This window comes from Lepeophtheirus salmonis, chromosome 13 (genome assembly GCF_016086655.4).
Source record: "Lepeophtheirus salmonis chromosome 13, UVic_Lsal_1.4, whole genome shotgun sequence".
Taxonomy (NCBI): Eukaryota; Metazoa; Arthropoda; class Copepoda; order Siphonostomatoida; family Caligidae; genus Lepeophtheirus; species Lepeophtheirus salmonis.
The window spans coordinates 37,069,953-37,095,374 of NC_052143.2; the positions used below are offsets into that span (position 1 = coordinate 37,069,953).

General features: G+C 31.8%; 1 protein-coding gene across 4 annotated transcripts in view; it reads left to right on the plus strand.

The window, feature by feature from the left end:
* Positions 1-25,422, plus strand: part of pigs (pickled eggs) — a 75,322-nt gene that overhangs the window by 20,595 nt on the left and 29,305 nt on the right. For all 4 annotated transcript variants that reach the window (XM_040724375.2, XM_071893039.1, XM_040724374.2 and 1 more), the window contains exon 2: positions 11,804-12,376. In XM_040724375.2, coding sequence (XP_040580309.1) covers positions 11,978-12,376 — 399 coding nt within the window. In that variant the 5' untranslated portion in view covers positions 11,804-11,977. The remainder of the gene's footprint in view (positions 1-11,803; positions 12,377-25,422) is intronic.

Sequence of the window (25,422 nt, forward strand, 5' to 3'; positions counted from 1 at the left end):
CGAGCCAATACTATTTCAAATAAAATTATAGACAAAATTCTTGGGAATACGATATAGTTCCCACAAATTTGCATATAGACCCCCTATAATTGACTCAAATATGTATACGAAATATTGGGCTGGACGTATATATGAAGTAAAATAGTAGACTTGAACTGAGTCTACTGTATTGATGTAATATTGTATTAAAAGCGTAGCTATTAGTGTTGGGGTTCGGTCTGGAAATCCTAGACTGGTTTGTGACTGTTAAATTTTTTGTTGTACCAATCTAATTCGGTACCACAAAAACTAGGTCTGGACTGGTCTCATAGAAGAATTCCGTCTAGACCGGGCTAATAGATAAATTCGGACTAGTTCGGTCCCAAAAAAATCGGTCTTGACCGATTTTACAAGTAAATTATTAATAAGAGGTCATCGTATGTATTTTGAAGTATGATGGCGTCATACAAAGTTTAAACAGAGTTAGGTCATTTTGATTCTATCGTCTTGTATAAGTATACAGTATTTTCTCTAGAATCAATGACGGTTGATTTAGAAAATCAATTAAATTTGATATCTCATAATATAAGAGAAATTCGGTCCATAAAGTGAGACAGAAAAAAAATCTGTCCACGGTCTGGGACCACCGCTGTCTGGACCGAAAAATTGGTCTATAAAAATCACTTAAGACTGAACCGAAAACAAAAATCGGTGCAAGACCGAGTCTCAAGACTAATATATACATATATTTCATGATATTAAATTCCTACATAGTATTTTATTTGATACTGCCTTAAAATATTACTTAGTAATATTTTATTAATAGGGCAACTATACAATTGTAATTCTATGTGATGGTCAAAACTTCTTCCTATAAATAATAAAATGCTTGTATTCCTGTAATCGGTGCATAAATTATTACTTTGATTATTTATCAAAAAGAATAAATTATGAAATAGCCATGACGGATCGAGTCAGAGGAGGGATCCATAGCTGACAGCAAAATAGATAGAGTATTTGTGTGATAGCAAAGTAACGCTTTGATAAATGAAAAGAAGAAAAAGTAAGAACTGCACTGTCCTCCTTTAAGATGTTCTCGATTTACCTCACACGAATATTTCTCGTAATCCAAGGGATACACATTTCAATATGTTTTTTATTTATTAAGATAGTGCATTTCTCAGGAAATCACAAATTAATCAGATTCCCCTAATGGGTTTTATTGATAAATTAATGCATTCTTTATCATTATACCTAATCATACTTTAAAGCTCACAAGTAATATATTTATGTGTTGATGACACATTTACCTTGCAACCCGATTATAAATCGACTATAAGACTCCAGGAAGGAATAAGTATTTCTTTTTATTTCCACGTCACGCATGACTACTTTTCTCACGTGAGCCATATGAGGCTCTTGACAAAACAAAAGAAAGTCCCTGCTTTCATTTTTTTCCATGATAAGGTGTGGTGTTTCTATTGCATTTCCTTCTTGATTAGCACACCTTATATTTATATAGTTTGCATACGACTATGCAAAAATACTTCGGCTATATGCCTACAGCACAAATCTACAAGGGTCATGAACAACATATATTCTTTCTTTCAAGGTCTTACAATCCTCCTAGACACACTGATTGCCTCTACATATCTATGCAGACATACGCAGTATGTAATTGATTTTTAATTTATGCTCAAGGTTATTGCACAATCTCAAAGGAGTTATTAGATTTTAGTACAAGTTGTATAGGTATTCTGATTGATTTGTCTTGAAAACTCTCTGTGTTATTGATGTATGACCCTCTCAATTATTATAAAAAAAAGTACAATGTCACTGTTCTCTTTTGGTTAATTCAGAGACGTAATGGGGCTATGAAATTAATCTCTCTATTTTTTATTTGAATGATGTCGTATGCATAAGGTGTAGAAAAAAAACCAAAAAAAAACTCGACAATTTCCATAATTTTATCCACATTTGGTCTTACAAAAGCGTGGTTCCTTTTTAGCATCAAAATTACTAGAAAGGAATTGACAAAATCAAAATACCGAGTGAGAGGTTTTTCCAGTATCAGGACCATAAACACTGCTCACATTTGCACCCTTGTTCCAAGAAAAGCTGAAAAATATGGCTTATTTTCACTTTTTGCTCGTGGCCATCTTTGACACACGCTCAAGCAAAGCTTAGTCAAACAGTGACAAAACTGCCTCAAAAGTTTTTTGTAGTAGGAAATCATTTTTTAACGCCATCTAGCGTAGACAGATCGCACTCATACGATGCGAGATACGCATTACTTAAGCCATCTTTAGAAAAATAACTGATTTATTTGTAGTACAGTTATTATTAAAACATGCTATAAGGTTCCACAATGATGAAAAGGTTGAGAATCCTTGTCATAGAGGGATAACTTTTTGATGCACTGTAAAGTTTATAGTCTGTTTATTTTTTACCCTCATATGAACATCAAAATAGACGGACGTGTTCAGCATTATACTTAATACTAATATAAAAGGGTTTTTTTTTTCTAATAAAATTTGATTATGTATGCACCAATAGATGACCGATATAAACTATGCTGACGTTGATTGAAAATGTTTTTTATTAGTGTTTAATTCATTATCAAAGCGGAGTTAATCAATCATTATACGTGTCATCAAAAAATGAAGAAAGTATCAATGACAGGTCACACGATACTACATCATTCATTCGCATTTTCTCACTACTTGCAAAAAAAAGTCTAAACATGGGTTATATAGAATGACTAATACCTACATTTTGTATCTTACTTAAAGGCAAAGGACGAAAATAAACTATGTTTTTTTTCCTTGCTCTGAAAGTAAAAAAAATAAATCTTTATTTCGTTAAGGAAATTTTACGAAAACAACATATGAATGGGGAGAGGGGGGGGGGAAATTCCTCAGATTATTTTCTCCACATTTGCAAAAAAGTTTTTAATATATTATATGTTAAAAAACACATGTAGATTGATAGTATATCCTAGAAATAGTCGTATTTAATATAAGGCAATGATTCAAGCTACAAGGGAATGTAGTGTGTATTAGTGATATGTAGGTTGACTTTTGGTCCACGAATCAGTTAATGAATGTATAGGTTTGTCTGTATCTATGCTATCCATAAGTCATTTTTGTGTGTATACACTTTATCTAAGAAGTAACAATACGATCGAACGTGCGTGTTATATTTGAGAAATATAAATATTTGAGTATTAATATAGAGTTGTATAAAAATGCTATGTAAAAATGAATTTTATCACACTGGCGTTTAGGTCAACTCATATTAAAAAAGAAAAGAAAAAGGGAAGTACTTTATATAAAATTTAAAAAATAAATAAATGTTACTTTAAATGAGGTTCAGCCACGAGTTAAAGCACTCCCTGGCTCGTCACGTCATATAATTATTTTTTTCCCTCAAGCTGTTATTATAATTAAATTTTTATTCTTGAGGTGAGAAAATATAAGTATTGAGTAGCTATGTGTGAGTGTACTCATGGAAAACGGAGATTAACTCTGAGGATTCCTATGGGAGTTATTTCTATATTAACAAAGCAACGTTTGTCTGTTTGTTTACACTTATCAACTAGGGGCAATGCCGTAGACTTCGAGTTGTGTTTTATAACGTTTAAAACTCCAGTTAATCTTAATCATACATTTTCAATATATTGAATGACTTTTATACTCTAAAAATCTATCAATATGCTGTTATACTTGCCTCAAAAATAAATTATCTTCCGGTGTTATATCACGCAACCTTTCCTCAAAACAGAAATGGCGGGAAAAGGACCAAAGTCAGATGTTAGTTTGTCAATTTTTCCTAAATACGGAATTATTATTCAATAATTGTTGTGAACTGTTCACAGCCCCTAACAAGCTGTACTTCAACCAATCAACGAACATAAAATTGATTAGGAAGCAGAAATATTGACAGCTGACAACAAAATACACTGTAGTTAAAATATGATAAAATGTTACCTAACTTGTAAAAAAGAAGTGGTCTTTATAAAAGTAAAGTTCAGAGACAAATACGTCTCTTCAATGTACATGATTAAAAATACTCGTAACCAAGAGAGATTTATTTTTGAGATACGTATCGATGAGTAGAGAGAATGATCTAATAAAGTGCATCTGGGAAGAAATACAAATAAAGTATATTTATAGGCACACAAATAGATCATCACAAAGAGATAGATAGATTCTCTTATTAATGCATCAGCATAGATTAAAAAATTATGAAAATTGAAGATGACGCTCTCTTTGTTATTGAAATCTGATTATGAAGAGGATTTTTTTAATTTTCCAAAGCTGTATTCCTTTATTCTTGAAAAGAGAAGAATAAGCAGTGGTGTTCATCGGATGCATTTTGGGCATGTCAAAAAACCCATAATCGACATTGAAACCATTACAACATTTGAAGGTCATTTGAGGGTAGAACAGCTTAGCTGTTATGACGTTTCATTAAATTAGCTGCAAGCACCTATAAGATGAACGAAATAGACGTAAACCCCCCTCCGTATTTACCAAGGGCATCCGATTTCAATCCTCTATTCTACTTCGAGTACAAAAAAGATCTTATACTTATAACATTCGTGGTAACATTTTACATGTTCTCTCCTCAACAGCTTCAGAAAATATAAAAACATATTTTCAAATAGTAGCTATTATAAGTTTCTTCATTTACAGCATTATTTAATGTTGAAGAAGTTTTTGGATGGAGAGAAGCTTAGCTTTGATTATCTATTATTAGATCAGCTACAATCCTCTGTGACTACTTTCTGTACAACAAGAACATGCGCTTATTAATCCCTTACAAATCCTAAGGGTTACTTTCCATCTTTTATGAGAACACACAAAAGATCAAATCCGATCTCGTATACCATATCTCAATGATAGCTTGTTTGTGGTATGTAGTAGAAAAGCGGGTTGACTCCCCTGTGGAATTAAGTCATATTGATAGCAGCTTAAGAAAAGAAAATTCACTCTTCACAACTCCTAAAAAACGGGCGAGCTGAAAAATGTAACCGAAATAGAATCACTAAGTGCATGAAAGACAAAGACGAACACTCGAGGATTCATCGTACTGTTTTATAAAGAATCGGTCGGGCTTTTGTATGCATAGAAAAATATGAATTTTTAAATGTCAGACAATAGACAAAATAGAAAGCATTCAACAACGTTTACAAAAAAAAAGATATTAAAGAAACGAAGAGGAATATTGAAAATGTATAATGTAGTAGGTAATATAGTTGAAACTGAACTTTAGGTTTGGTTTAGTATTAATTGATATTTATTAGAACGATATTTCGGTGGTCCAGACCGTAGATTGAAATTTCATATCTTTCAAACCGTGGACCGGTCTGAATCTCTGGACAGCTTTTCTCCCCTTTCAGCCTGATCAATGTGTAATGCAAATATGATTTATGCAACAAATGTATCTTTAAATGACGTAGTTGCTCCGATGATCACAATTTGAAGCCGTAAATAACGTCATCTATAATTCATATATAAAGACGGTCTAAAGTGAATTTGAACTATAAACAGTTTATTTGTTGGGAACAATCCGGACCGAATTTTGGTTTGAGAGCGGTCCAGCCCAACCCTTAAAGCCATATCTATGTGAGATAGTATTGGTTTGGTGTAGGAACCACGGACAAGGCCTATTTTAGTGCGACCAATTTGGACCGAAATTTCATCGATTTTCGGTCTCAATCTATTTGTATGAGTTGTACAGTTTTAACTTTATATGACGTTATTATAGGTCAATATTCACAATTTTGAAATACACATGACGTCATGTATAGTTCATTTATAGAAACAGTTTGACTGAATTTTAAATTGATCAATATTTAATATTTCTTTGATACACCAAATTTGTCTTTGAGACCAGTCCGGTATGGCCTTCTTTTAAGGACGTTATTAGTTTGATCAGCTAAAAATCATAACGGTCTATTACAGACTGAAACCCAAAGACTAATACTTATAATATAAATAGATCTGAATAAGTGACGTCTATGGTATAATCATGGAAGCATATTAATCAGGTGCATCTTTTGTGCAGTACATTTAAGCATATGTGACGTTATTGTTGACAATTTTAAAACAAAACTGACGTTAAGAACGATTGAACAATTGAGTCGGTCGGGACCGAATTTTATACGATTTTTTCTTCAAGACCGTTCCAGACTGAATGTCTTTAAATGAACACATTAGTCAAGTCCACTAAAAGTCCTAAGGGTCTCAGACCCGTCTAGATTTTCAGACCAAACTCCAACTCAAGTAAGACAGTATATAATCATATTCAATTTGATAATATCCCTTCTTCTAATATGTGTTAGAGAGACATAATTTATTACCCGTATACATACTTATGTTCAAGAGGGGAAGACAATAATAATAAAAGAAAGGAATACAAATAAAAGTATCTGCATTGAAGTAACGTAAGGCCTTCATATGAATATTGATTAAGGCTATATATGTGCTTTAAAAACTTATGTATGTAAGACCGTATGAAGTGAACGTGTGAATGTCCAACTGTTTGTCGGTCTTCCTTTAACTTTTTTTATAGCCTTCAAGTATATAAGGATATAATCTAAAAATAGCAATCTATTTATGTAGATATATATATTGTTTAATGATGAGACTCAATCCAAGACCGAACTTTTTTCGGTTTGGTATTTAGTCTTGTTTTTTTAAACCCATATTTCGGTGATCCAGAGCGTAATGTCAGACTTTCGACAGAAATTTCATCGTTTTCGAATCGTGGACCAATTTTTTTGGTCTCAATCTATGGACCAATTTTCTCCCCTATCTTACCGCGATCTTAGACTGTAGATCGAAATTTGATGATTTTTAAATCGTGTACCGATTTTTCGGTCTCAACATATGGACCGATTTTCTCCACAATCCGCCTGATTTATACTTCACATTCATACGACGTTATTGAAGGTCCATTTTCACTATTTGGAAAGACAACTAACGTTATTAGCCATTCATTTTTCAATTTGGTGGTAATCAAATTTTAAATGTGAGTGAATTTTTTTTTATAGATAATTCCACCAAAAATCATAAATTTTCTCTGGTTTTTAGACCTATACCCATCACTAATATCTATCTATGTTCCTACATATTATAAAAAATATATCTCGGTTGTAAAATAAGTAAATCTCTTTTTGAATAGAATTCATTTTTTTGCAAGTATGAGATATAATATGTACCCCATATTATCATATATAAATGTCTCAAAGGCCTTTTCACAAAATGATGATACAAAAAAAAAAAAAAAAGTTTCATAAAAAAAATCTTAGCAAAATTGTGACAACTGAAAAATCGCCAGTTTACTCGTATCAAGGCTGTAATCACAAAGGGACCAGACATTATTTATATGTCTATTAACGGTAAGTCATCCATAGTAACTCCAACTCACCACAACCCAATAACTGAACAGTGAATAGAAGGGGATCGGGTTAGAAAATATGGGGTTACGAGGTGTAGGGTCTGGGGCCAGCTTGTGGTTTTGAGGCCAAAATATGAGAATCTATGTAATCAAAATATTCCTATATATACTTATGAAAACTATATACATTTAAAACATCAGAATGTAATAACTAATTGATGAAGTAAAGTATCACACAACAGAGGAGTCCGCAGGATTATATTTTTGGTTTGAGGGAGGGGGGGGGCTTTAAATTAACTTTTTTAAAGAAAAGAAAAGCTAAAAAAAAAAATCTTTATTGGAGGGTGAGAGTAAATCGAAAATGACGTCATCGATTAGTTGTAAAGGTATGATATTACATTAGAAATAAGTGTCAGGCTGGAAGGTGCAATGCTTTTCTGGCTTGGCAAAGTGAGGTTTGGACGGTGGGCTTTTGCGCTCGAGCCTAGACCAAAACCACCTCTTACCGTGATTACGACATATGGACTAAAAAGTACTGGCTTAAATAAGAAAACACGTTTTTCCATTCAAAATTGTTTTGTTTTTTGTAATTTTAACAATTTTAAAAAAAATGTATTCTTCACTTTATTGAGTGGTGTCCACATAACACTTTTCAAACCATTGCTTAGCTTGAACGGTATTTTCCCCATCAAGAAGCAATTAAAAATTAAGTACGAAATTGTTTTTAATCCATGGTTTGGTAAATAAAAAAAAAAGTGGCGTCAACGCACTTAGCACAAAAACTCACAAACTAAAGAATATTTTAGCCCCAGTATTGTTCCTTTTCAAATTATATTTGTTAATTAATCATTATTTTCCTTTGACGATCAATTTTGACTACTTTTAATATCATTTGCGGCACACCCAAAGGGTACATTATAATTATTTTGTTTATAGAAATTGACGGTAATTCCTCGAAGAATACAAATTTAATTCACTCTCAATTTTGAGCAAGATCTTTCTTGCTTGCTTTTGTGTTGACAAGCCACATATATTCCATGACATACTCTTTTGTACTTTTCTATACATTTTGTACTGCCTTAAAATAGATATTTTCATAAAACTTTTAAGTTATATGGGAAAATATACATACTCTTTTTTTTCTTGGGTTGACGGCGTTAAGAAAGTTAAAATGGAAACATACATTAATAATAATAATAAAAAAAAGGTTAACTCTTTTTCCACTTCCTTTTCAACAGAGTCACATTTATTTTGGTTCCTATGGAATTTTCTTAAATTTGCCATGGGAATTCTCACACAGACATACTCAAAAGTATCAAATTATCATCATCTGTGTGTGAGTGCGGAGAATTATCTTTTTTTTAGTGATTTTGTAATGTATTTTCTTTTTTTTCCCCTCGTCATTACTGCATATACTTTTATATACAATAAATAGAGTCTTCTCAAGTGACGTCACAATTGTTCATTTCGGCCATTTAAGGGACCTAAATCAATGGTTCCCAAACTTTTTCAAGTTCGACCCTTCAAATATGTGGCTGGACAATGTGCAATCCCTACACCCCTCATGGAAAGGTTTATATAAAATTTGGAGTACATTTTATGCAAATACATTGAATTTAGATTTAAAAAAAAAAAAAAAAAAATCAGAAATTTAAATATTTCCTCTACCTACCTTATTTTAGAAAACAAAAGTTACTTGATTGGATATAACCCCTGCAGACGCCCCTTTGCGTAATCAATAATTATTAATGTTTTGATGGCAAAATTGAAATTATATTCATTTGTTTTTTAGAAATCATGTCGCAACCCAGACTTTGGGAACCGCTGGCCTAAAAATCAAGTTTAGTTTATAAGAATAAAACCCCTTTTTTCATTAATATTAAGGAAAATAGTGATCTATTAGGTCATGTCAAAATGGGACCAATAAATAAAAGGATCTCAACCTTACTGTCTATTAAAAATATATCTTTCAATTGCCTAGTTGTATTATATTGCCTAGTTATATATACATATATATGATACTCATATATGTTAAAAAGATGTTATTACATCGTTAAACAATCCTATTTCCACATTATAGATAAAAATACACTATTCTATTTATAGAGGAAAGAAAACTATGTTTTTCTCTAATAACTAATCAAAAAATTATTTCTATAAATTTGTATTTTCAGTAAATATTACTTTGATTATATTCAAATATAACAATTTATTATAGGTATAAAAAAGTATTTAATGTAGCTATTAAATCTTTTTGATTCTTCCATAAAGTTTAATAAAGATTTATTGGATATTCGTCTTATTTTATGTTGGTAAAATATCAACTTTGAGCCCTCAAGATGACATTTCCTTCAGTTATGATAAAATAATTTATAAAGGCAGTAAAAAAGCTCCAGATTAACAGTATATAATATGAAAAGAGTTTTCACTGACCTCATAAACTGCATCATAATTGAAGGTATCAATAATTTTGACGTCACATAAAAACAATAAAAATGAAAACATTAAAATTTTTGGAATAAAAATTAAAAATTAAATTTCAAATATGAAATATTCTCAGAAAAAAATCAAAAATCCATAGCTATTCTAAAAAACTAAATATTTTAAAAAAGAATTTAAATAACCACATCTGCTCCGAAAAAATTAAATGTTTTGGAAAAAATAATATCAAAAAAAATTTATTTTTAATTTTTTAGGAGAAAAATTTCAAAAATCAAAAGTAACTGAGAAAATCAAATTTATTCAGAAAAAGTTTGAAATTTGATTTTTTTTTCCTTTAAATATTAAATTTTGTATCTAAAAGCAAAAATTCCTTAATTTATGAGGGTTACTAATCCTCCAGCACACACCCTGCGGACACCCCTGACATGTCGTTACTTGGTTAATGCAGAAATGTAATTAGAATATTTTGTTGCAGCTTCTTTTTTTTCTGAATCAATGTTTTGAACGTTGATTGGTAGAATTAGAATTGCCGTCTTGTAAGTTGTGAACAATTCCTCACAACTTTATAACAGCTATTCTAAAGTATTTCGGTGCATTTCCCCAATTTATTTTCAGAAGAAAGGTTGTGTGAACCAATCAAAACATTCTAAGATAAAAAGACATGAAACCAAGAAACAATACTACTAAGTAGAACCTGTTTGTTGAAGCGTTGCTTTTGTAGAAAATATATATATACATATTAAAAGTTCATAGATGAATTAATATTGTAGATACACATTTTCCACATACAGGCATATATCGGATTTTGAGTGTTATGAACTAGAAACAGTCTTTCCATGTCATATACAAATATCTAAAGATTTTTAACTGCACAAATTGTCATAGACCCATCTTCTAACTCTTTATAACATGTGTCTATAGTAAAAACTAATAAATATATTAGAAATTGGCTATTTTTTGTTTATTTTATTCATGTTTTTATTTAATTTTGTTATCATTGAAAAATCCTGTAATTTGACAGTTGGGTTGTTAATGCGTTAGGATTATGGTATCACAATATTACTGGTATACCGAACAACATTAGTTTGTTATTTTTAGCGCAGTTTTATCAGAGCCAATAGATACTAATTTAAAATTTTTCAAAAGATCAGTATACTTTATCAAGCTATAAGTTGGAGGTGAGCATTGAAATGTTGAAAGCTACTACCTTCACTTTTTACAAATTGATTTTCAAAGCTTTACAACACTTAAGGGGCGTACGACCTTGGACCTGATTGGGTCAACTACCATTGAGATAGTAGTAGCTTATTTTTGTCATTGGATATTTCCTATGGATTAATTCTTATATTATCATTAAAATATATCTTAGATTCGGATTACGTGTACCCATTTCTTTCACACGAAGGTTACTCGTAATCCATGATACCCTCATATCAACCAAATAACAGGAGTAGACTACATTAGTCTGAGTTATTAAGCGGCAATTAACTTTGCATAAATGTTTTATATATGTACTCTTTTTTATTTTCTGTATTAATATGACGTGCTGAGCCTTAGTTACACAAGCTCCTTGCTACAACGGTATTTTTTATATATAAGATATTAAGCGCATACGCAAAAAAGAGTTCTCCTCAGACAAATAAACCTTTGTTTTATGAATATAGATTACTCACATGAGACGTAACGAAAATAAATTCCTTTTTTATCGATTAAGCCTGATGATAAATGATGATCAGTGGATTAGTTCACACACCAAATAAAATTTAGGTTGTATTCATGTTCTTACATAAATATTCTTATCTGATGAGTATGAATTTGATGTCATGCCTGACGAATAAAAGTGTGACGAGACTTAAGACTTGTAGGATAATGATAAGTATTTTTTACATATAAAACATTCCAAAACCACTTTTCAATCAAATATATAAATATGCATATTTGATAACCTTTATTTAATAATATTTTTTCATTGCAGGTTATTTGAATTATTCCGAGAACTGAGGAATAAATATGACCTTTATTAATTTAGTGCTGAAATTTCATATTCACTAAAAAGAAATATATATCCACTAAGAAGGCCCCAAACTACCCCTACAACACCCCATTGGGATAGTACACATCATCCAATTCCTCCAATCGTTTCACAACCATGGAAGTAATGGAACCACCCTCAAATTCTCTCCTCAAGGAGCCCATTCTTCGTGTCAAGGAAGATGAAAACTCTCCGGAAACAAAAGAGTTTCTCACTCTGGAGAAGGAGCTTCTTGAAGAAGACGAGGATGAAGAAGAGGACGAAGATAGCTTTAAAGCCGAACTCCTCACCAAGCTTGAAGAGAGGAAAAAGTCACGTGCAGAGGATTTTGAAGAGTCTGAGAATGGACTTCAACTCATGGAGCGTCGACAGTTTCGCTCTTTCTCACGTGCGGATGAGTACTTGTATGCCATGAAAGAGGATCTCTCAGAGTGGTTGAATTTGTTATATGATGGAATTGGAATACATGCTGAAAACTTCATGGACTGTTTGGAGACGGGAGAGCATTTGGTAAAGGTAAGAAAAACACAAGAAAATATCCATTTGTCTTTCTTAGACGTATAAATTGAGTACACTGTCATGAAAATAGGTTACTTTTTTGTTGTTGCTTCAAGTACCGTTGGCCTGGCTGCGTAGATTTTTATAAATGGGGGTCTTAAGAGCTAAATAATTCATTAGTAAATTCATCCTTGTTTATTCATGTCCAATCAGTGTAAGCTCATTCTAGCTTGCTTTTATGTTGACAGGCTAAATATATATATATATATTTAATTTACAGCCACCGCAATTTAGCCAATATTTACATCCTTCGTCATGACAGCTAAGCTGCTCTTAACCCGAATATTTTTATCAAAGTTATTAGCATGTCATTTTTCGTTTTATTTTTCGTTTCTTACATATTCAAACTGCTTAGAATTTACCATCTTAGAACGTGGATAATGACCCCAAACTTCACATACCTTGTACATACTTTTGATGTAGATGATGGACTCTGATCATGTTATTATCATGATGATGATTATAATAAAAGCTAGTAACATGAAACGGGTTTCTTGTCTTCCATGCTGCTGTTGCTTATTTGCTAAAATAAACAAAAATAAAAAGAGTACATTAATAAAAGATGGAACTGGTTTTGGGTGTATGCTCGTTGGTCATACATACATACTTTTATAGGAATATACGTCTTTAAGTATGCCCATAGATAGTATGAGAATGAGTCATGATGGACTCTACTGATAAAGAGGTAGTTGCAGAAATAGTATGGACTGTCCCGGTTTTGGCTCAATATTTTTTACCACTGCACAAATACATATTTTCTGCTGGTGACAAGACAAAAGCCAACTTTGCCAAAGTTTCAGGCCCTTCCGGCCCTTTTATGCGTGGTACAACCTATTTCACTATGGAAAAAATAAAAGTAAGGATTAGAGGTAAAGCTTCAACTTTTAAATATACATGAGGGAAAATTATGCGGCACAATTACGAATTTTGATATGTTATGTTTGATAAAAGAGGGAAATCGAAAATCATTCAGGACATCTTAGACCCATGAAATGATTTAAAAAAAAGAAAGGATCACAATTACTAAAAATAGTTAAAAATAATATTTTCTACTCATAAAGTCATATTTGGGACCACAAGGTGTATAAAAATGGCGTATTTTGACACAAAATATCAAATTATCCAAACGAAATTGGCATGTGCACCCCTAAAAATGTTTTGAGAGGTCTCGAACAATAGCAAACGTCCGTTTTTTTATTTTATCCTATAGAAAAGGTCTTTGTGCAGGTGTAGACAAATATTAGTTGGAAAACATGACATGACATGGAAAGGCAACTCTGGTGTTTGAGAAGTAGTTGCACTGTGGAATCTTTATTTTTTGAGGCAATACCAAATATCATATAACATTTAGTGCGCAATATACTTCATATTTTTATTTTACACAATATAAACCATTAAATCCCAAAATGACCACCCTTGGCATCCACTATGGTCTTAATCATGGGCCACAAGACCTCGCAGGTCTTTTTCACGTATTCCTTCGACATGTTAGGATCCATATTCACATGAGAGGGGGTTCAACCCTTCTTTTCGATGGTGCCCTCCTGATTCAATCCTCAAGATTTTTGCAGTCTGGTGAGGAAAGAGGCCACATTGGCGAGGCCAAGAAATTCGCCATGTTGTCTGCGAATCCCTTATGAGTTTATTTAAAAAAGTTAAATTTCAAATATAAGTTTTTTCAAATTTATTTTTTGAAAATTCATTTAAACACAAAAAATTAAATTTTTTCGAAAAAAAATTCAAAAATCCACAGTTCACAAAAAATTAAAAATTTTCGAAAAAAATACAAAATATTATTTTTTTTAGAGCTATTCTCAAAAAATTAGAAATGTCCTCAAAAGATTAAATTTTTTGAAAAAAAATTCAAATATTAAATTTTTGGGTAATATTTTCAAATATCCATAGAAAATAATTTGAGAAATGAAATGTAAATTTGCAATATTCATTTTTTTAGTAAATAGCAAAAATTCCTTAATTTGGGTGGGGGGTTATAGTCCCTCCAGCCCAGCCCCTGTGGGCCCCCAGGTTGTTCTTGTTCTGATGAGAGTAATTTGTTTCACAAGTATTTTTTGATTTAATTACTCTACCAGTTGATACTTCGGAAACAAATTAGGAATTTAGTAAGTGAATGAAACCTTTCCAAAGAGGCATTCACTATTTGGTGGGACACCCTGTAGTGATTCAACCCTTCCCAACTGAGCACAAAATAAATTCTTGTATTAGTGAGATTAAACCATGCTTTGGAACCAGTCAGGTCCGGATAAGATTATAAAATTTCGCATTAGAAATTTTACATATATATATATATACATATTGTATTGTGCCATAATAAACTTTATGGCACACTCCTATAAATTTATATCCCATACAGCCCATAATATGCATATATCAACAATAACAGACTCCATAATTTCAAATAATTTTTGGTTGCGTAACTATGTAAAAAAAAAACCTAGAAATTAATATCTATATAAGTACGGGATTGGGCAGCAAAAGGTGGACTTGAGAGGTTCCTGGCCCTCATGATCTCTGTCAGAAGGTGGCGGGGGGTCCTTTTGTATGACGTCAATCCCAATTCTTCCTTCACAGCCGTCCTGATAGTCCTAGAAGCCATTAATTCTTTTATTTGCTGTGGTCCTCCTTAATCTTCTTCTAGACAGGAACTCTGGATCCCTTTTTAAATTGTGCCATCCACTTCCTACTTTCCTGGAGATGTCTTCTCCATCATTTTACATCTTGCAAACCTTGAAAAACTGGTCCTGGAGCACTTCACAATGTCCAAAATCCTCGCCGATTAGGATATCTTCTTGCACACTCATGACAACGAGATGACGAGATTTTTATTCTTATTGTTTCTTTATGCACAAAGGATGGCTAAACCAGAATGTTCAAAAATAATCACTAAACCTTTCCTATATATGATGGAATTAACATTAATTAGCAGTCCACGTTTCTTTGTTGTCCAACACTGTATAAATATACAATAACAGACTCCATTATTTTCATCTTATATGAGATAAAGAAAGATGAGATGGGAAGGGGGGAATCTTACATTAAACTATATTTGCAAAAGCATTTACTTAATGTGTTTAAATTACATTTATGCATATATAGTTAAATATCTTCATTAACTTGCAAAAGTCAGCTCACAGCGTGTGACCTCATCATCTATTAGTCTTCAACATTTTTAAAAGGATTAATAAAGTAAAGTCTGTCTGAAAGTAAGCAATTTTGTAGTGTAGATGCTTGATTTAAGAAATACCAATTCAATCAAGCATGCACGTCTTATTAAGGAAGAAAAAAAAGAAAAGAGTATTGGTATTTATAAGGTAGGTCAAAATGATTGAAACATCGCAGGCGTTTTGGTCAAATCGTATTTAAAGTAAAATAAAAAGGAAGAACCTTATTTAAGTAGTTAGGGATGGGGAAATGATGTAATTGTGACACCATCAGGGGAGCTTGCATGATAATTATTTTTTGGGGGAAGGACCGTTGGACGTTTTTTTACCATGTTGACAGTTTTTTTTTGTATACTTTTTAGAGTTAAAATCTTGGGAAGTGGCTGAATTTTAACAAATATCCTTTTTATTGTTATAATGTGGGGTAATGGCCTTTTAGTGCCAATTGTTTCGGTTCCACAGCATACACCCCTAAATTGACAAATTTGGGTCAATTAAAATCTTAATATTCAAATTTGTGGGATTTGTTAAGATACCCAAGAATTTAAGTTATAGTTTATTACCATAAGTGATATAAGATACTTATATTGTCCCCAATATGGCCCCTTTCAAGTACCTAAATCTATCAATTTCTCATTCTTTGAATATGACCATCAATTTTGCCTACTTGCAGTGGAATTTGTAACACGTCCAAAGGGTTCATATCAATAATAAGTTGATAGAAATTGTTGATAATTCTTATAAGAATACTCTATTTTGATCAAAATCATTCCAGCTTGCTTTTGTGTTAATGGACCACATATTTATTGATGTCTCTTGATCCATGATTACTCAAATAACAATTTAGTAGTAATAATTAAGTGGATTCAGGCGTACATAATTATTTGTGCTACTTCTTGAAACGCATTTGAATAAGATGTTATTCAAGTTAATTGAGTTGAGTTATAGTGATATTAAGAGTTATGTCTCAAATATATATATATATATTTTTATCTCACAAAAAGCTGTCCACTTCAATTAATGAATCCTGATTTTAATCCATACATAATTTTGTATTTTGTTTATCCAACAATATATAATATATTAATATCGTCATCTAATCAGAGGATTATACATACATATTGCTTGTATTTAATGAAAAATATAGACTAGGAGCGTTTGATACATTATCTATGCATCTTTTTTTGAAGACTTAATATGTCCTACTAAAAAGCAAATGAATAGCTGAGTAGCATAAACCCCATAATTTTATTATTGACAAATTGCTCCATCAATTAAATATTTTTGAACAAACAAATTCACATCCAATTTACTATTTAATTTAATTGTCATTGTGGATATAAGTGTTGAAACTAGAGGTGGATCGGGCTTCGGGCTACAAGGTGTCAGATTTCGCGCCAGATTGCGAGCTTTCGGGCCAAAATACGAGAATCCAGGCAATGAAAGTATTCCAATATATACTCATGAGAACTAAATATATATAAAACATCAGAATGTAATAGCTAATTTTAAAGTCTGATTCACTTTTTGACAATAGTAGAGAAGGGTCTTACAAAAGAAGCAGATAATGTTTTCCTTGTAAGATTTGTAAAAATTGTAGACTAGATAGAGATGTAAGCAACATAACAACCATTATTCGTTTGACATTTATGTATTATTTTATTCACTGTGACTTCCCTCAGCGGCAATCATTGTCTTGATCCTCCCCCTGAAGCTTTTGCAGGCATTCTCTACATCTGTAGGTATTGGGTGCAAAAGTTGGTCATGATAAACTATTGACTGATCTTGTACGTGTGGTAGGGGCAGAGTCCTGTTGCCACAGGTAGAGCTCAGGGACGTTTGCCTGCACCCACGGAAGCACAGTGGACTTCAAGCATTCCACATACACAGTGGAAATGACCCTTTCTCCCTTCTTGAAGAAGAACGGTGGAATGACCTTTCCCTTGGTGGTGATGACGCCCAAGATCATGTTGGAGCTGGAGGTCTTGGACTTGTACACATAGGGACATTGTCCTCGGACGTAGAGAGCCATCTGTCATTTTGAGAGTTCATTTAGCATTCAATAGTCAATATTTTCTCATCACATATTATTATACTCAAGACTGCAACCTCTTAATTGAGATGCTCTGATGTGATCTCAGTGCTAGGATACCAGGGTTATATCAATTGAATTTGGTCAACACTGTAGGGAAGAGGTCAACTAAGATACTTTATCATAGTACCTTAGTGATAAAGATGATTTATAGTTGGTGCTTGTAAGTTAAGGACGTTATTCATTGGTCTGATTTTAGGTATCATATAAAGGACTGATATAACCTTACTGCTTACGAATCCTAGTCATTATTCAAAACAAGCATTTCTACTACATATTCAGTCACACACCTTTGCAAAAAAAGTCTACAAATGGGAATAAAGGCTTTTATTAATCTAGGCATGTGTGTGTAACATTATATGTATGTCTTTCCGCCATGCTTTGTCTTATTTTCTTAATGATACTCTTGCTCAAATTAAAAGAAGACGTATATTATTTTTCAAGATAAATATTATTTTTCAAGTGAAACTATACATACATAGTCTTGATAAAATCGGGATTTTCCAGTTTTTATTGAGTCACTTTTAAGAGGAAACATTCATTAAATGACATAATATATACGTGTTGTTTCTATTTTGAACTAAGTAGGCTGATTTGGCAGTTCGTTTGACCAATATACAATACGTTCCAGGGTTAAAGCGAGTAATTAAACTTCAAGATACGTGTAGAACCAGGTATTGTTCTGGGAAATATTTTTAGATATAGTTTTCTACTTATTGATTACTAAGGGCGTCGACACACAGATTGACAAACTTTGTTTTAAAATATGTACATGCATGTTACTACATGTTATATTTTAGATCAAGTTATTGTGTAGTTTTAAGATACTAAGGGCACAATAAAAAATGAGGCATCCAGAGACAAACTTTGCTTTTCCTCAAAATTTTAACAAATTTATAATTCTGATTTGATAAATAACAATGTAAGTTTATCGATTTTAGGATTTTTTGTAAATTTAGGTGCACTTTACGGCACGTTCTCCAAAGAGGCCATAAATATATATATATATATATTCATAAGTTGTTCAACTCCAAAAATTTCTTCAAATTGTCAGGGTGACCATGTTGAATTTTATTTTTTTAAATAGTATTCCTAAAAAGCTTACGATTTACAACTTAACTGTTTTGTAATGAATTGCACGATCTTAAGGCTTGTTCATATAGCAAAAAAAAAAAAAAAAAATGCCATCACAAGTACTAACTGAAAGTATTTAATTGAATATAAATTAATATATGGTCTTTGACCATTAGGGGATTCTTATTTTTTTAAATTTTTTTTTTTTTGTGAGCAACCGGATTTTTGCTGTTGTTTGAAGATATAGTAATATTAATGTATCGAAAAATCATTTGCGAAAAGTTCTTGAATATCCATTTCAATTTGGTATTCTTTTTTTAATGTTTCTTAAATTGGCCGGATGAAGTTCTACTGATTAAGCATAGGTAAACTTATAGTGTTACAATTACTCTTCCGGACCTAGAAATTCTCTTAGAGTTCCACAAACATGAAGTACATTTATTTTCTACTCTATGAGCCACCGAGTATCTAATCTACACACGTTGTGTTCAAGAGAATAATTATTACCAAGCGTGTTATACATAGACCTAAGCCACTCTATAATTTATTAATGTAATGTGACGATAGTAATTTGTCAAAGACTACAAATGAACTTAATCCAGACTCCATTTTGAGAAAAATCATTCTAGTTTACTTTTTTTATTGACGGGCCACATGTTAATTTTTTATAAATCCTTTGACGCGCACCGGGAATAACTTTATTTTTACATCATACTACATTAGACATTTACTTGAGAGCATTGAGTTGTTTATAGAATAAGTATTAGTTAATTATATTATTATTCGCTAATTTTTTTAGTCACAGCTTAATTTGATTTGATACAAGATGATTGTGTTTTTATACTGGGAGTTTTTTTTTTTTGTTTTTTTTTGCATATAATTATTTATTTTATAAAGAAATAATTCAAATGAAGAATGATTATTGTTTTTTTTTGTTTGCCCTCCTGTTTCTCAATACATTAACTGTACATATTTGCAAAATGAATATGTGACGTCTCAACACAAAAACAGGCTGGGATAAAAAAAGATTTAAGACAGGATCATATGATTTTTGACAGGATTTTCCCTTATATCTATTTTTTTTTTGTAGATGATGCTTTGAGCTGTTTATAATATTCCTTATTTTAAATGTAAGGCCTTATAATTCTCGGTTTTTAATCATTTCTCTGCTTAACATTGCATACTTAATTTTGATCTCACATATTAAAGCTGTTAAAATACCTACTTCAACCCAAGGAAACAAAAAAAGTTGTAAATACATTTTAACGAACAGAAAATAATGGATTATTTAAGCTTGCTAATTAATTTTAACAAAAAGCTATTCCAGCCTTATTTATGTTGACACGTCACATATGTGGTGGTGCGTCAATATAAAAATAATCTTGACCAAAAATCAAGAATAGGAGAAAATCTCAATTTATTTTTTGTTTTGAATATATATATAAATTACTGTCCAATATTTCATGGGCATATTTGAGTCACTTATAGGGATATTATTCAAATTTCTGGGATGAGATGAGATGCCCAAGAATTGTAGCTATAGTTAGAAACTTTTATTTTATTCAAGACAACTTATATTCGATACGATATGGCCTCTTTCAAAGAATCACTTCTTATTATTTTACTGTGACGATGGATTTTGTCTTCTGTAAGTGCAATTTGCGACTCACTCCTTGTTGATTGAAATTGATGATGATTCGTATATGAATATCAATGTAATTTACACTTAGATTTGAGAAAAGTTATTTTAGCTTGCTTCTATGTTGACAGGGCAGATATATTAATACTTTTTAGCATTATTTGTCAAAATAATTATTTGTAGTATTGCATATTGTTTCTTTTGAATAGATTTGAAAAGAAGGAAGGAAATAAACTATTTTCTATTTTTCCGTCATCAAATGATTCATTAAATTCTATTTGTACCTGAGGATGAGATATATATTATAAATACAATTAGAGATGTTGTCTCTCAACATAAAAACAAGCTAGAATGATTTTTCTCAAAGTTGTGTGATAATAATTGTAAGCAGGTGAGTAACAGTTAATTCGAGTTAGTTTATTCAGTCGTGATAGGGAGAAATTGAACATGTGCAGCTGACAATCAAAATATGTACAGAGTTTGAACCCAAAACTGACTGAATCATTACTAAATTACGACAAACGTGACTTTTATGGAATTAAGAAAAGGTAACTCAAAACCCAATTTGTGATTTGCTTAAATACTATATTTAGCTACATTTTTTATTCAATATGTCCTCATTCACAAGTAATAACAGTTTTGACACCCTGGCGTACAGATTCGCAGCTCTTGTCTCAGTTTTCAATGCGTACCACGCTGTCATCATGTTAGCTCAGATAGAATACAAATTTGGATGAAAAGTGTAGCAGACATTATTCTCCAAGACACCCCAAACTACAAAACCCAGGGGTTGAGGTAAGGTTTGGAGGATCCCCTACTGCATAGGTATGGTTCTTCTTGATTGTATGGGGCTAACCTTGGGATTCTTAATGTTATAGACTAGGGATGTTCAACCTTTAATATAATGGGCTGCATTTCCACTTGAAATATTTTAATGACCCATTTAACCTATTAAATTAAATTTCATGATCAATGGCTTCATAAAACAAAACTATAAATTTCATATTTATTTCAAATTTAGACTAAATATGAAAAAAAAGATCAAATCTAATTTTTATCTTCCAATCTGGCAACCCGGTTCAGGGGCCTCTGTAGGATTATATTTTGAGGTGGTCCACTGCTTAATTGAATGGAATGATTTGCTATTTTAGAAAAGTTCTTATAAATAAGAAATATTCTCCAGAGATATTTAATAATGTGTTAACGTATTATGCGCGAATGGATTATATTGTGACCATTTTGCTAAAAAATACTACTTGAAGTAAGAATGAGTAGTGGGCTACACTTAAACGTTAACCGGGCCACAGGTTGAACATCCCTGTTGTAGGCAGTCCGAGCAGCTTTCTTGGTACTGTCACTGGCGCGGAGGAGATCGCACACGCATTGCCTTATGTTTTGTCGTCCCAACATTTTTACACATACAGACAAAATTGAGTTAAACCCAAAGTTGTTTACTTTTATTTCAGCTGCTGTTTGGTTGTCCAATAAAACCTTTCAATTATAAATAAGGGAGATAAAATTATAATTAAGTTCAATTGCAAGTTTTCAGTCCTCACCACTCTGTAATTTCTGAGATAACCCCCCCCTGATATAGTTCGTTGTCAAATATCTGTAAAACAAAGAAAGACAATTATTATCTGTCAAATGCATTCCATGTAATGTTTGATATATTTATTTAAAGAGTAAATATTTGACTTATCTAATGAAGATTACTAATTGATCAGTATTTTATGTTACGTAATAAAATTAAAATATGCCCACACTTCTTATAGTCAGTAAATAAGACATATTAATAGATCAAAAGGAAAAGATATCATTGATATTATATTGTACTTTGTAATTAAATTGCCAAATGTTATTATTAAATAAGACTTCATGAGATGCATAAAATATCAGCCTCTACATATGCGCACGTTAACATTAAAACATTCTTTAAAAAAAAAAAAAAAAAAAAAAGGAGAAAATGATTGGTTAGTATATTCAACTTTATGAGATTAATTGAGATTTCTAAGAATGTTTACGATAGCTAAAAACCTTCATTTGATATTATTCAATTTGTCCGGAATGTGGTCTTTTAAAATAAACTCAATCAATTTCTAATTAAAGAGTGGCCCACGAATTTTTTTCCTTTTGATATTGCTATAAAAAAACGGATGGATATTTTTCAATAATTTTATTCTTATTTGAAAGCCTCAACATTCCGGTTCATGATGGAACTCTACTTCATTCATATGACCGCCGTAGGTGGCCTTACAGTAGCCCATTCTGTCGACACAATTTTTCAATACATTTTCGATTGTGTGTGCTTCAATAGCTGTAATGGCGACTCCAATTTTGTGTTTCAAATCGTCAATCGTATCTAGATGGTTGGTGTGACATTTATCCTTGACGGTTCCCCACAAAAATAGTATAACGGAGTCAAATTGCAGCTACGAGGTGGCCAGTTGACGTTGCCGTTTCGGCTTATGATGCGATTGTCGAAGACAGTGCGCAAAAGATCCACTGTAACGTTGGCTGTGTGGCACGTAGCGCCATCTTGTTGGAACCAAATGTCGTCGATGTTTTTCTTTTCCATTTGGGGAAACAAAAAATCTTCCTACATGGCCCAATAGCGCTCACCATTGACCGTAACGGTAGCTCCTTGCTCGTTTTTTCGCTTTCGGTAACAGCAGCAATGTTTTCGATTGAGTGCACTGGACGAACACGGGAACTTAACAAATTTATCCACAAACTGCTTCGATGGCGCTTTATTTCGACCGACGTAATTTTCTTGCAGTTTCGTTTGAAGACTCTCCATTTTGGAAGTAACTCTTCGGTATCTCCCAATTTTTTTCGAGTGTAAACTTAACCATTTCGTAAACCGGAAACCTTTTACAAAATATTAGACACAATGAGAATGTTACTACAGCTGTCAGACGTCAAAAAAGTGGTAGTTTAAAGTGAACCGCTAGATGGGCCACCCGTTATATAGGCAATAATTATGAGTTTAATAATTATTTTTTTATATAAGCACATAATTATGAGGTTAAATTAAATGTATCCAATAGTTTAAATGTAATTTTTGGAGCTGTAAAAGGATTAATCGAAATATTTTTTGATAGAAATTGACGATAAATTTTATTTGACTACAAATGTAATCCACAATCAAATTTGTTAAATATCTTTCCATCTTTTTTTATGTTGACAGGCCACATACACTTGTACTCAAAATTATTCGTACTCCTGTGAACTTTGATGATTTTTTAATCGGTAAATTTGAGTCCATCTTAGGCTCATTATTCAAATTTTTGAAAGAAGTTTAGATAGGCAATAATTTCATTCCTAGATTAGAACCTTTATTTGATTTAAGCCTTATAAAGCTCCTTCTGTCGATTTCTCATTATTTTATTGTGACAATGGATTTTGGCAATTTCAACACTACAAGTATTTGCATGTCTTCTATTGTTCAGATCTATTCAAAGCTGACACTTTCAAAACAAATATTTAATAACAGCTTGATACTCGAGTTTTCAATTTTCACAAAAACCCTCACATCATCAACCCACTCAAACGTCTCTAACATAACAATTGCGCGTCCTAAATGGCTGAAACTTTTGTGAGACACTGTCTACAGATGATAGATAGATGTAACTAGCTTTTATTTAAGAGTGTTGTCATCTTCACGCTGAGGTCGGTTACTTTTCAGACCCTCAGTATACATTTGTAAGACATTGTTCTCAGATTACTTGAATTCATGAACTTTAAGTATAGTTAAGTCTCTTAAATCAAATAAAGGTTATTATTACCTTTAGGTATTTGATTTCAGAGACTTATATTGTACTGCATATGACATCTTTTTTTTTATTGTGAAGATGAAGTTTGACTACTTTAAATGCAATTTGTTCGGACATTCACTGCGTTAATAAGATTGATTTAGTTTAATTTTTGTGTTGACATTTTCAAAATGTCTTCTTATAACATGGTTTGTAGGGATATTCATGGTATATTCTACACTATTTTTTGGCACCCCTAGAAATAGTGAGTTGGACTCAGACTAATATTGGACCCTGATCCAACAGTACCCCAGTATATTACTGAGGAAACATCAAAGCTCGACGCACCCAAATTCCATATATTTCTCTCTCCCTCAAAATAAAATAAATAGTTATCCTGACACACCCTGTAGAGCGAACCACGTAGATTAAATAAATTAAAAGGCAACCATCGTAAACGGGGCGTGTGTAACTAATATACACTCATACATACGTAAGCATGTTTGTATATTGTTAGGCATAACATGACTTTGTATGTGAGTAACATTGCGTAATCCCCGCTGACCTGGTTAAAGGGAGGGAGGGAGAAATCCATCCTGTAATGAGGAGCGTGATATACATGCATACATTCAGGAAGAATGCCAAATTGTATACCAATATATCACCATAAATGATACAGTATATTGAACACCCAACATCTTATACAAAAAGAAACAAAGTTTGTTTTTGACGTGATACAACCGATGTTCAACAGCTTACAAATCCCGCTGGACGTCAAACAGTACCTTTAATTTAATTGTTCAATACTTGGGAATAATTATCTAAAGATTATGTAGTTTCGAGATTTCCCCCTCCACATCCCAGCTTTTTTGTTACCGTCGTTACTTTTAATTTATCACGCAACCTTTATTCCTAAGCAAAAAAAAAAAATAATAATAATAATAAAAATAAATAATGGCTGAAAATCAAAAATACATCTTATCAACTATGAAATGATTATTCAATAATTGTTGAGAACTTATCACTGTTTAAAAAGAGATGTTTATTATTCAACCAATCAATGTTTTGATTGCTGATGAGGAGAAAGAAGCAGAAACATCGACAGCTGATAACAAAATACACGGTATATTTGTGTTTGTTAGCGAAGAAACGCCGTGAATATATATATATTTGAAAAGAATGTGCTTGATAACAAAAATCGTTTTAAAATAGGGGAAAAAACTATTTATGCTTGATAATATACTTCAATTCTACGAAGTATTAATAGT